Source organism: Lithobates pipiens, unplaced genomic scaffold (assembly GCF_037356315.1).
Source record: "Lithobates pipiens isolate NorthernLeopardFrog02 unplaced genomic scaffold, aLitPip1_a1.2 Scaffold_1, whole genome shotgun sequence".
Lineage (NCBI taxonomy): Eukaryota > Metazoa > Chordata > Amphibia > Anura > Ranidae > Lithobates > Lithobates pipiens.
This window is the reverse complement of record NW_027507685.1, coordinates 74,724,913-74,738,689: the sequence shown is the minus strand read 5'-3', so window position 1 is coordinate 74,738,689 and position 13,777 is coordinate 74,724,913. Positions and strand designations below refer to the sequence as shown.

General features: G+C 45.5%; 1 protein-coding gene across 5 annotated transcripts in view; it reads right to left on the bottom strand.

Annotated features, from left to right (window-relative positions):
• The window catches only part of ZC3H4 (zinc finger CCCH-type containing 4), a 90,992-nt gene that overhangs the window by 53,187 nt on the left and 24,028 nt on the right, over positions 1-13,777 (bottom strand). For 4 of the 5 annotated variants that reach the window (XM_077457477.1, XM_077457810.1, XM_077457649.1 and 1 more), the window contains exons 3-7: positions 12,352-12,462; positions 10,306-10,519; positions 5,884-6,026; positions 4,911-5,004; positions 4,718-4,827 (exon numbers count right to left, since the gene is read on the bottom strand). In XM_077457477.1, coding sequence (XP_077313603.1) covers positions 4,718-4,827; positions 4,911-5,004; positions 5,884-6,026; positions 10,306-10,519; positions 12,352-12,462 — 672 coding nt within the window. The remainder of the gene's footprint in view (positions 1-4,717; positions 4,828-4,910; positions 5,005-5,883; positions 6,027-10,305; positions 10,520-12,351; positions 12,463-13,777) is intronic. The other variant, XM_077457564.1, reaches the window with a different exon arrangement.

Sequence of the window (13,777 nt, the reverse complement as noted above, 5' to 3'; positions counted from 1 at the left end):
AACAGGAGTGATCCCCAAGACCACAACCTTGCGGAAGTAATGCAACAGTGCATTAATAAAACAGTACTGCGTTTTTATCGAAAAACCAGGAAAAAAAACTCAATTGCAACTACAAGGCCACCTGCAAAACTTTGCGGCCAAAACAGGCATCAGCCGATGCACTGACGTCTACCTTGTAGAACTTGGTAAACGTATGGACAGACGACCAGGTCGGCGCTTTACACACCTGAGCGACAGACGCTTGGTGTTGGAAGGCCCAAGACATTCCGATTGCTCTTGTAGAGTGGCCCGTGACTGGAAATGGGGGCACCTGCCCCTTCAAGGTGTAGGCTTGTACTACAATCTGTCTAAACCACCTGGAAATGGTGGCCGACGAGACCGCCATGCCTTTCTTAGGAATAGCCACCTAAACAAACAGTGAGTCTGACTTCCAAAAGGGGGCTGTGGCAGACAAGTACACCTTCAGAGCCCTAACCACATCGAAAGCATGAAGGGCCACCTCCTTGGGGTGCTTCGGTTTAGGACACAACGTTGGTAATACAATGTCTTCATTAATATGAAAACGCAACACCACCTTATCCTTGTGGATGACCAGATAAGGCGACTTGCATGACAAGGCAGCCAACTCCGAAACCTTCCTGGTCGATGTAATGGCCACTAGAAAGACCACTTTCTGTAAAAGGGTCAACACGGGAATCTCCCTGATATTCTCAAACGGCGGCTTCAGAAGCGCCAACACCAGGTTCAAATCCCACGGAGGTAACGGAGGACGCACCGGAGGGACTACATGTCGCACCCCCTGAACAAAGGTACTCACTAATGAGTGAGACGCCAGGGGTCGCTGGAAAAAGACAGCCAGAGCTGAACTTTGCCCCTTGATGGTGCTCAACGCCAAGTTCTGGTCTACACCTAGCTGAAGAAACAGCAGGACCCTTTCTCCTCACACATGGAGACACAGGCCTTCCAAGTACGATGGTATATCTTCCTGGAAGAAGATTTCCGCGCCCTCAACATAGTTGGAAACACCAAGTCCAACAGACCCCGGTTCCTCAACTGGCTTTCAACAGCCATGCCGTTAAAACCAGCGATGGTAAAGCAGGGTGAAAGATTGGACTTTGAGATAGGTGGTCCTCTCGCAACGGCAGTCGCCAGGGAGCGTCTGCCACCAGACGCACCAGGTCTGTGTACCAGGGCCACTTAGGTCAATTTAGGGCAACCAGGATTACTGGGATCCCCTCGGCTTCCACTCTGCACAGCAGGCGTGGCAACAGTTTTAGAGGAGGAGGAGAAGCGTAGATCAGCTGGTACTGATCCCACTGAGCAACCAGCGCGTCTGAAGCGTCTGCCCATGGATCCCTGGTCCTGGACATGAATCTTGGTACCTTCCGATTGAGATGGCAGGCCAATAAATCCACATCTGGTGTGCGACCACCGCAGGCACAGCAGCCTGAATATCTCCGGATGCAATGCCCATTCTCCTGGGTCCAGCATCTGTAGACTCAGATAGTCCGCCTGCCAATTTTCCACCCCTGGGATGTAAATGGCCGACAGGGCCGGTACGTGTTGCTCTGCCCACCGAAGTATGTGAGCGACCTCCCGAGCAGTGGCTGAGCTTCTCGTTCCCCCTTGGTGATTTATGTACGCCACAGCCGTGACGTTGTCTGACTGTATCCTGATCGGACGTCCTTGAAGACTCATCGACCATGTCTGGAGGCACAGCCCGATCACTCTCAATTCGAGCAGATTGATCGGCAACTTGGATTCCTCCGCCGACCAGAGGCTTTGAGCCGACTGAATCCCCATCACTCCACCCCAGCCGGACAAACTGGCGTCCATAGTGATCACCATCCATGTCAGAGGAAGGAAGGATTTTCCGGACTGAATCACCGGGGACCTCAACCACCAGATCAGGGAGTCCCTGACTGGTTGACTCACCTGGATCTGCTGATCCAGGGACAACAGAGATTTGTCCCACTTCGTCAAAATCTCCTTCTGCAGGACTCTGGTGTGGAACTGAGCATAAGGTACCACCTCGACGGAGGCTACTATGAGCCCCAGCACTTGCATGCAAAAACGGAGTGACGACCACTTGCGGCTCATCAGTAGATTGACCACCGATCTGAGAGTCATCAATTTGTCGGAAGGGAGAAAAACACTCGCTTCCCTGGAGTCCAATAGTAACCCAAGCTATTCCAGATGCTGGGCCGGTACAACCAACAACTTCTTTAGGTTCAACAGCCACCCAAATTCTTGCAGGGTCTGCAAGGTGATCGCCACATCCTCCTCTAATTCTGAGGCGGAAGATGCTCTCAGGAGTAGATCGTCTAGGTAACCCACAATCGCGATCCCACATTGCCTCAGAGCCAGTACTTTGGTAAAGACTCGGGGGGCTGATGCCAGGCCAAATGGAAGAGCCACAAACTGGTAGTGGGCTTCCCCGACTGCCAAACGCATACATTTTTGATTCCGAAGGCAAATGGGTATGTGCAGGTAAGCATCCTGGATGTCCAAGGACACCAGGAAGTCCCCCTGATGGAGTGCAGCGACTACTGAGCAAACTGATTCCATTCTGAACCTCTGCACTTTTTACAAAGTGATTGAGGGCCTTCAAGTCCAAGACTGGACGTACCCCTTTCTTCTTGGGAACCACAAACAGATATGAGTAGAACCCCTGGAAGCGTTCCGATTCCGGAACCGGTAAATCACCCCCTGATTCAGCAAGTCCTTTACCGCCCCTAACAGGGCCTCCCGGCGAACCGGGGGGACGGGTATGCTGGAGGGGAAGAATCTGTTTGGCGGCCAAGAGAGAAACTCTATCTTGTAGCCTGTGGAAATCAGATCGCAGACCCATTGGTCGGATAACCGGGAGTTCCACCGGGCTGAAAACTCCCGAAGATGACCCCCCACCCGAAAAGTGGGTGGGGGCAAACCTTCACTTTTGTTCGCAAGCTTGTTAGGCTTGCGGTTCCAGGGAGGCTTCTGACTGTCCGTGCGCGTCATGTCGGGCTGGGGGCATTTTGCTGAAGCACCGGGCGGACGAAAAAGCCGACTGTGAGTGGAAAAAGAGGGCCCTTGCCTGCGGCGAGGCTCCTTAGCCTTCCTGGACTGTGGGAGTAGTGTACTCTTACCACCAGTGGCATTCTTAATAATGTCATCCAACGAGGCTCCAAAGAGCCGCTCGCCAAGGAAGGGAAGATAAGCCAGGGCTTTCTTGGATGCCTGGTCAGCAGACCAGCATTTCAGCCAAATGAGGCGCCTCAGCACCACAGCTGACACTGAAGCCTTGAATAACAGAGGGAGAGTATCCAGGGCAGCGTCACAAACGTACTTAAGGCCTTGCGCTAGTTGGTCTGCTAGCTCCACACAGACAGGGGAGGCATTCTGCTCTCCCAATTCGTGGTGCAAAAGTTTTGCCCACTCAGTGTGGCGACACCAGTGCGGATGCCAATACAGGTCGCACGACTGACCCCACAACCGTAAACAAGGAACGAGCCCGACCGCCTCGGCCTTCCTGTCCATAGGATCCTTGAATGCAGGAGTCCCCTCAACCGGGATTGTGGTTACTTTATTTAACCTAGATACTGGGGGGTCCACGACTGGAGGAGCCAACCACTTTTTGAGAAGGCTTTACTCAAAGGGGTAATGCACCGCCAAATTCTTGGGGACCGAAAAGATCAGCTGCGGGTGACCCCATTCCCTGTAGATGAATTTGTCAAAATAAGTCAAATACGGGAACACCTTAGGTGAACGTGCTGGCTTCCAGGACCCAAAAGGGACCGGTACATCAGCAGAGGGATCCGCTGGCTCCTGAATCTTCAGGGTATCACGCACAGCTGTTATAAGTGCTCCAACAAGCGCTTTGTCGCTCTCGAACCCGGACGGGGAATCATCCTCACTGTCCGAATGGTCGTGGTCAGCCATGTCTGATAGGTCAGAGCAGGGGTCACCAGCCGCAGCAGGGCCCGAGTCTGTATCAGAGCTCTCCCCAGAGGCTGGGGGGGGGGGGGCAGGGGCCTCTTATGTGCACAGGGTCTGCCCCCCTGGGGCGGGATTAAAAGTTCTGTGTATTGTGTAACAATTTTGCCTAGTTCTCCTAATGGCAGGCTATACAACCCATTTAGTTACAGAGAGGAGCTGTGTCGGTCGGTGAATATAAGAGAAATGTTCGTCTTCTCAGCTTGATGTAAATAATCTGATCAATAATGGTGAGGCTTGATTTAAACTGTTCCTTGTATATACAGCATGTATAGTAAAACGCACACGTGTAGGTGTGAATTGGGCTAATAGAGTTTCCCTTTGTCATTCACAGAGCAGAACATGGATGTGAACCAGACACATAGTAAAGATTGGTACTTCTACTCGATATGCATTTTCATGCAACAAAATGCATGTGTTACTGTTATTTCATCTCAACATTTGGTAAGAGCTTAGGCATAGTTCTCATTTACTATGATTCTAGTTGCTAATCTACAATTCTCCACATTATACAAAAACATGAAGAAGTAAAAATGTAAAAGCCACCAAAAAAAAAACAACTTTAAACGCCACAATAACAACTCAAAGTATATGTTCACTGAAAATACACTACACTTGCCCTTTAAGAAGTTGGTGGTGTCCCTTCCACCATCAAAATATGATATCTCACCTCAAACTTTATTTTATCCAGGTGCACAGTACAGCTCAGTATACTAGAGATTAGAACTACATGGAAACTTACTCCATCTTCCTCATAATAGTCATCATCTTCATTTTTTCCTCTGCCTCGCCCTCGACCCATGGGTTTAAAACCCCTGCCACGAAGACCTCGGCCACGGCCCCTATGAAACACTTAAAGGAAGAAGACAAGTGAGTTTAAATCCATATTGTTCATTTCATATTATTAACCCCTCTGGATGGAAGAATAAACTTACCTCTACCTCTGCCTTCCTTAGACTTGCGATATTGGTTCAGTTCTTTTGAGTAATCATCATATTCTTCATCTCCCATCATTTCCTCATCCCCATACTGCATAATACAAAGTAAAACAATGAATATGTTAAAAAAACTGGGCTGGGGTTCTGTGATCTATATCCAAAGTCTGTTGAACTACATTGCTGCCATGTCATCTGTTTTGGGAACTGGGAGCCAATATATGTCACAATATAAAGATTTCCATTTATTATACATGTGAAGTGGGATTACTGCTATTATGGCTGTGTATTAGCCTTAGGCCGCGTACACACGGGCGGACTGTTCGCCCAACTTTGTCCGCTGAACAGTGTTTCAGCGGACAGTCCGCTCGTGTGTGGGCTTCAGCGGACAGTTTCAGCGGACAGTCTGACGAACAAAGTTTTTCCGAATTCCCGTAAGACAGTCCGCTGAAACTTGGTTTGAGCGGACAGTCCGCTCGTGTGTAGGCTTGTTCGACAAACTAAGTGTCGCGCATGCTCAGAAAGGATTTACACGGCGAAGGTTGCATTGCAGTGTATTGGACGTCGTATTTTTCGACCCGTCGTACGTGCCGTTCACGTCATCGCGCACGGTTTCAGCGGACTGTTCGTTCATCGTGTGTGGTCAAGTCCGCTCATGCAAATTTTGAGCGGACTGTTTGTCGGATTGTTTGACAAACTAAGTTGGGCGAACAGCTCGTGTGTACGCGGCCTTAGAGTTATACTGATGGCTTAGTGCTGAGGTCTTGTTTGTTAAGTGCTGCCTGGCTGTCTTGAAATGTTATGTTTTATTTGTATTATTTTGAAAAATCAATAAAAAAATGTAAAAAAAATACATCTAAAATCTAATACAACTATTTATCCAAAACAGCAGCTGGTGCACATAAAGTTGTATTTCAAGCTCTCAGTCCAACAAGTGTCTCTTTACCCAAATCCACACAAACACCATGAGTACCTCCATCTCTTCTTCATATGGCTCATCATCCTCTTGCTCTTCACCAGAGAAACCTCTTCCTCTGCCTCTTCCCCTATAAACTCCCCTTCCCCTCATCATTCCTCTTCCACGTCCTCGTATTAATTTGCCCCGTCCTCGCATTCCTGAGAGGTAAAAAGAGTCATTACACTTCATATTGCTTTTAAGCACCTTACAATTATCAGAAAAACATGTCACCCACCTATACCTAGCTATGTATACAATAGGTAATTTTGAGTATAACTATACATGATTTTATGCACAGCTGGTATTCCATTTGCCATTGTTTCTGGCAGGCTGAATGCCATCACCTTGAGACTCAGTGGCGGCTGCCAAGTCAAACAATGATGTCAAACTCCCCATATGGATGGATTGTCCAAAATGCTTAAAAATTAGGAATTTGCAAGAGGGCAGCATTTAGACCCCTTTCACACCAGGGCGTTTTGCAGGCGCTATAGCGTTAGAAATAGCGCCTGCAAAACGCCCTAAAGAAGCTGCACCATTGTGTGTAGTGTACTACAGCGGTGCGCTGGCAGGACGTCAGAAAAAAGTCCTGCCAGCAGCTTCTTTGGAGCGCTGAAGGAGCGGTGTGTTTACCGCTCCTCCACCGCTGCTGCCCATTGAAATCAATGGGGCAGCGCTGTAATGCCGCCGGCAAAACGCCGCTATTGCGGCATATTGCCGGCGGTTTTAACCCTTTCGCGGCCGCTAGCGGGGGTAAAAGTGCCCCGCTAGCGGCCGAAATGCGCCGCAAATCCGGCGGTAAAACGCCGCTAAAAATAGCGGCGTTTTACCGCCGACGCAAGGTGTGGTGTGAAAGGGGTCTTACATTATTAGCCTTGTTGAATAAGGGGGACAGCTATGACTTTAGGGATATCACTTGATGTAAAAGGCAAAAAAGTGATATGATCATCCAGTAGCCACCCAAATCTAACTCATATTCATTTTAAGGATGTGTTTATTTTTAAATGCACTGAAAAAAAAGGTGTAAAAAATATCTTTGGCTTACAAAGCAGAACAGTCCACATGTCTATATCAAGGTTTGTCATTAAAGGCAAAACAAATATTGTCTAAATAGAAGAGCCATCTGTATTTGAATATTGGTGTCCTTTGTGTATGGTTTTCCAGATCTGTGCAAAAATCCCACATAGAGCAAGTCCTGCACTTTTCCCCTGTGCAGGAGTTTCCTGTAAGAAAGGCCAGTAAGGCTGGATTCACAACTATGCATTTTTGGAGCTTTTTGCATTTTGCACCACAGAACGTGTTATATAGGAAACCATGTTAAATGGACTGTTGCAAATCTGCAAAAAGCACAAACATTGCATAGGTGTGAATGAGGCCTAACTGCTGCTCTCTCTCCTTATGCAGGATGACTGGTTCTCTATCCGCCCCATTCATACCTCAGTAGAAAGCATGATTGGACACCCACAGACCAAGATAAAAAAGTAGGGCTGTTACTGATTAAAATTTCGTGTTCGATTAATCGACTAATTTCAAATAATTATAATGCACATACAGATCCAACTACTTTTAGCTGATCTGCTTGCATTGCAACTCTGCATTAGTCATTGGTAAATGTGGTAAACACTATATACAATCACCCAACACTAGTTAGTTTACACAGTCCATGACTTAACTTCACAGTTCACACAAATATGTTTTAAACTCAAACTGTAGCACTGACATACGTAATTTTTTTTTATTAAACTTTAAGAAAAACGTAGAAAGTAAGTTTAAAGCGGTTCTTCACCCTAAAGGGGAAGTTCCGCTAGTATTATCCCTCCCCCCCTCCGGTGCCACAATCGGCACCTTTCGGGGGGGAGGGGGGTGCAGTTACCTGGATAATCCAGGTAACTGCACCCACTTCCGGCCAGACCGCCGCATGGCTCCGCCCACCGCCGCATGGCTCTGCCCCCCCCCCGTTGTGTTCTGGGAAACACACAGTTCCCAGAGACACAGCGGGGAACCAGCGCAGCGCGACTCGCGCATGCGCAGTAGGGAACCGGGCAGTGAAGCCCTCTTGCTTCACTTCCCGATTCCCTGACAGAGGATGGCGGCGGTGGCTGCAGCGAGACGAGCGATCGCTCGTCATCTGCCGCCGACATCGCTGGACCCTGGGACAGGTAAGTGTGATATTATTAAAAGTCAGCAGCTGCAATATTAGTAGCTGCTGGCTTTTAATATTTTTTTTTTTGTGCAGCTCCTCTTTAACTTTAATTATAAAACTTATCTAGTATATTGACTGTCAGTCACTTTATAATAGGCAAGTAGGCATCACTTTAGCCAGTCACGCAGACATACCAGAGTGTTTACTTTTTTTTTTACAACAATGTTAAAAATGGAGGTTATCAAATTTGCCTACACTTAGCTCACTGAATGATCCCAGTTAACCACATGCATATTTACCATCACTGTCCAGGCTGTCCGGTGACCTCACGGACATCAATGTCACCGGACTCCTCCCCCCTTTCCCTTTGTTAGCAGACGGAGGCACTTGGGGAAGGGGGGAGGAGTCCGTGATGTCGATGTCCGTGATGTCACTGGAACTCCCTGAAGACCTGGAAGCCGGCGGAGAGGCGAGTACCGATCAAAAGAATTTTGATTGATCAAAAAAATTTACGATTAATCTTTAATTTTTCCAGCCCTATAAAAAAGGCAAAAATATATTTTTTTGAACCAATAAAAATATATTCATTGAACACAAAATAAATAATTTAGAAAGGTTAGATGGCACTAGTAGCTATATTAATCTGGCCAACCTGTGAATTTCTCCATCCCTCTAACATCACATGGACTGGACCTTAGGAGGACATACAATCATAAAACAATTGCTAAGACTGGACTAAAGAACACGGTAATGATAGGATTACATTAAGCAACAGGTCAGATTAGGTTTAAAGCTGAGGGTAGATTAGGGTTAGGTGGCAGGATTACGATCAGACTAGGGTAGAGAGGAAGTTTAGTTTCACATGGGCGGACCGCCTGTCAGTTTTGTAGGCGGACCTGAGCGGACGCTCTATACAGGTCTATGGAGCAACAGATGTCAGCGGTGACTTGTCCGCTGACATCCGACCCGCTAAAGTGTGACGGATGGAAACCCTATTTTTCGATCCGTCTGGCGGATCATATGAAAACAGACTCTACGGTCCATCTTCATCCAATCCCCCATAGAGGAGAGCGGTGCTCTGACAGGTCACACTGTGCAGGGACGGACCTGTCATCTGCCTGCTGAGCGGGGAACAACGGATCGATCCCCCGCTGAGCAAAGCGGATCCTGTACATGGACACGTCCGTGTGAAAGGGCCCTTAGGCACCGGCAGAAGGTTAGAGTCCACAGGGCAGCAAGTTTTCATGTTAATAGCAGAAAAGCCTCTACTTTTGACAATAACAGCTGACATAAAGCAAGCGAGTGCATTAGCACTTATTAATAGCTTATTGCCAGTTAACAACAAAAACAAATTGGCACCTGGGATTAATCCATACATAGTGAAAAACAGCAAAACACATTTACCTATTATTAAATAAATTAAAGAGACTTATCACACATTATGCACCATACAGATGCCATCAAATATCAAAATGAAAAACGCTCATCCTATTTTAGAAGACAAAATAGATGCACTTACTCACATTCCCATCCTATTTTGCCTGTATATCCAGAGAATGAAAATGCGGGTAGTTTAAAATGAAAAGCAATACTGCTTGTAAATGCAAGCACTCAGTTTAACTCCAAAGGACACTAAAATGTTCCATGAACCAAAGGTTAGTATTACAAAGAATTGAACTGCAGAGAGACTGGTTACAATTAATGTGGTTGTTGAGCCAATCTAACCTGTTAATAGTATCAGCTCTGTCTCCTAATGACAAGTGCCCGTGTGTGTGTGATTTATAAAAATAAAGCAGAGTATACCTTATTTCTGAGCGCAGATTAGCAATCATGTGATCAGCTGGCTCTCTCCTCTCTCCGTCTGACAGATGCAGCGGGTGGGGCCAAGATTCCCTCGCTAACGTCAGAGTATATACTCTGCTTTATTTTTATAAATCACACAGATGCACTTGTTATTAGGAGACAGCATTGATACTATTAACAGGTCAGAGTTATTCCAGCAGCAGGAGGGGGAGGGACGGTCACTGTCACTAGCTGACAGGCATAGAGGGAGGGATGGAGGAGGACAGAGGAGAGCTGCAGATGACGTAAGCTGACCACAGTGTCAGGGCTCAGCAGCCATGATAAACCATAGTCAGTTTACAGGGGGTAGGGCAGAACCCAGCAGGATTAGCCAGGTATTTTAGGTGACACAGGGAGTCAAATTACACAGCATAAGCATTGTGCTGTATAACATGCTTTAAAGGGACAGGATCAATTTTATTTATTTTTAGGTTAACAAACGCTTTAATCCATACCTCTACCACGATGGCTGCCCTCTTTGGCTCTTCGGTATTGGTTCAGTTCCTTGGCAAAGTCATCATAATCTTCTGCAGCCATCTCCTCTCCCTCGTCACCTTCATATTCATACTGATCGTTTTCATAATCCTCATACATGCCATAGTTCTTGCTATCCATTTTGGGGTAGCCCTTTTTAGGAGGTGGTGGTGGAGGAGGGTACTGTGAATGAGGCTATAATTAAAAAGGAAAGATAGGCACTACAAATATATACACATTATTTTCAACATCAAAAACAAAAATTGTGACTGCGCTATTTTTATAAATCTATACACTTCATCACTACAAATAACTAAAAATCTGTATTTCATGTGTAATACCCATAAACTTGTATCAAGATTTTTATCTTAAGTTCCTTTTTTTGTAAGAAACCTGTAAAATAACCTCTAGACGAGAAAAAAGTGCCAAATTAGATTTATTTGATAAGTAATTACAGAGAGCACACACTTTACAAGTGCATGCTCTGACGACACTGTTCAGAGTCCCCTTATATAGGGTTTCTTATCTGGTAGCACTCATACCAATTAAACATTAAGACTCCCACAATACTGGAAAAGTCCTTGTTGAGTTTACTTCAATCTATGTATACAAGTTGTTTTTACCATACAAGCTCAAGCTGCCATTTTAGCTTCATGTAGAGAAAATGGAGAATATATAGTAACTCACAAAAGTGAGTTCACTCCTCACATTTTTATAAATATTTGATATCTTTTCATGTGACAACACTGAAATTACACTTTGCTACAATGTAGAGTAGTGAGTGTACAGCTTGTATAACAGTGTAAATTTGATGTCCCCTCAAAATAACTCGGCACACAGCCATTAATGTATAAACTGCTGGCAACAAAAGTAAGTACACTCCTAAGTGAAAATAACCAAATTGGGCCCAAAGTGTCAATATTTTGTGTAGCCACCATTATTTTTTAGCCCTGCCTTAACCCTCTTGGACATGGAGTTCACAAGAGCTTCACAGGTTGCCACTGGAGTCCTCTAACACTCCTCCATGACAACATCACAGAGCTGGTGGATGTTAGAGACTTTGCACTCCTCCGCCTTCCATTTGAGGATGCCCCACAATAGGGATTAGGTCTAGAGACATGCTTGGCCAGACTATCACTTTTTCCCTCCCTTCTTTAGCTAGGCAGTGGTCGTCATTATGATCATATTGGAATACTGCCCTGCGGTGCAGTCTCCGAAGGGAGGGGGATCATGCTCTGCTTCAGTATGTCACAGTACATGTTGGCATTCATGGTTCCCTCAATAAAGCCCCCTAGTGCCGGCAGAACTCATGCAGTCCCAGACCATGACACTTCTACCACCATGCTTGACTGTAGGCAAGACACATTTGTCTTTGTACTCCTGCACCTGTTTACCGCCACACATTTGACACCATCTGAACCAAATACATTTAATCATTAGACCTCAGGACATGGTTCCAGTAATCAATGTCCTTAGTCTGTCTTCAGCAAACTGTTTGCGAGCTTTTTTGTGCATCATCTTTTAGAAAATGCTTCTAAAAGCAGCTTGCTTCTCTTGCAAACTTAAATCCGGGAAATTACATCATAATACCCACAACTACTGAGGACAGTAAGGGCTTGTTATAATGCTCATTTACTGTTTGTTGAGAATATAAGAATAGTTTACTGTCCATAGCCTAGTCACAGGTTCACTTTTAGCTTGTAGCTCAAATCACTGCCATTCTGGAGGTGATGTCTGACCAACCTAATGGGATCATGGACAGTATTTAACACACGGTAGGAGGTGGGACCCTGCACCACACCACAAAAAGCAGAGAAAACTTTTATATATAGACTATGCAATACATAAACTAAACTGAACTGAACACAATTGTCAATTCTACAATTCTCCAATAGTTAAAAAAAAAAAAAAGGAAAAAAAAAAAAGGAGGTTCTTGAAAACGGTTTACATATAGTACTATATTCAAGTGCTAGAGCAAGGGTCTAGTCAATTAGCAGACAGTTAGCTCACACATTTTGGTCACTTACCGGAGGGTATGGTGGGCTGTACTCTCTGTATTTTCGGTGACTCTTCTCACTGGGACTGAAATCTGAATCATCACTATAGTCAGAATAGTCTTCACTGGATGATGCATGTCTCTAAATTATAAAAAGGAGATGAGTGATAAAGGATCCGCAAAACAATTTGGACCATCTGAAGAGACAGCACGCTGTTAACAGCCTGATCTTTGCTCTCTTTATTATATACAGGGATTGGACATAACTATGGAAACAAGTATGGGAAAAGAACAAAATCATTAAATAGTATGGTGTTGGACCACCTTTGGCATCCAAGACAGTCTGAATTCTCTTGGGAATTGACAAATGTAAGTCTTGGAGGGTGGATAATGGAATCAGATACCACTGTTCATGCAAAAACCTGGGTCACAATCCTGCCAATGTCCTTCACACATTTTCGGTCAGTTGACCGTGTCAACCGCGTTTATGCTTACCAAACAACATTTTCCCGGAAACTGTATATGACGTCATGAACTTTGATACTACTGTACTTTCGACACTGTAAATAGGCAATTTTAGTCAGAGGCACCAGCTAAGCGGGCACCAACTATTTACCCTCTTTAATCTCTGACATGACTCTGTATTACTAGCAGCGCATGCAGTGAATGACCAAAGTGAGGCTTCCCACCAGTTAGCTAGGTGTCTCATCACACAGCGGAAGCAAAAGAATATTAGATTTCTTCCACTTTCAATGTGAAACGTTGTCACTTGCAAATGATGTAGTGTTTCCATATTATTATACAACATACATATATATATATATATATATATATATATATAGAGAGAGAGGGAGAGAGAGAGGGAGAGGGAGAGGGAGAGGAGTGGAGCCTCACGCAGGCGCAGTGGGGTTCCCGGTGTGAAGCCATAAGGCCCTTACTCGCAATGGAGGCAGCATGTACCCGAAACATAAGCTGTGGTGCCAACATCGCTGGAACCCAGGACAGGTGTCAGATTATTAAAATGTCAGCAGCTGCTGGCTTAAAATTTTTGCAGCAGTGGACTGATTCTTGCCAGCGGCCGCACAACAACCTCTCCTGCGAATGCTGCAGCTGCCAGAGATCAGATATAAATGTTAATTTAGTGCTGTGCTACTTTCCTAAATCGAAAACACGTACTCCTTCACATTACTGTGTCAAACTTTTCACGTCTCCTGTGCTTATACAAAAATTACATAGAATCATGTGCACGACTACTTCCTGGTTTGCGCAAGGACTTTACCCCAGCCCTACATGATGCATCATAAACCTCTCTCCTGAGAGAGCAGGGCCAAATCTTAGGAAGTCCCCTACGATCCCTTTCCACCTGCTGAAATCTAAACTATCATGGATAATGGTAAATTAACGCCTCCCGGCAATTGTGAACGATAAATTGGCTTTATTTGACAAAATATGGGACC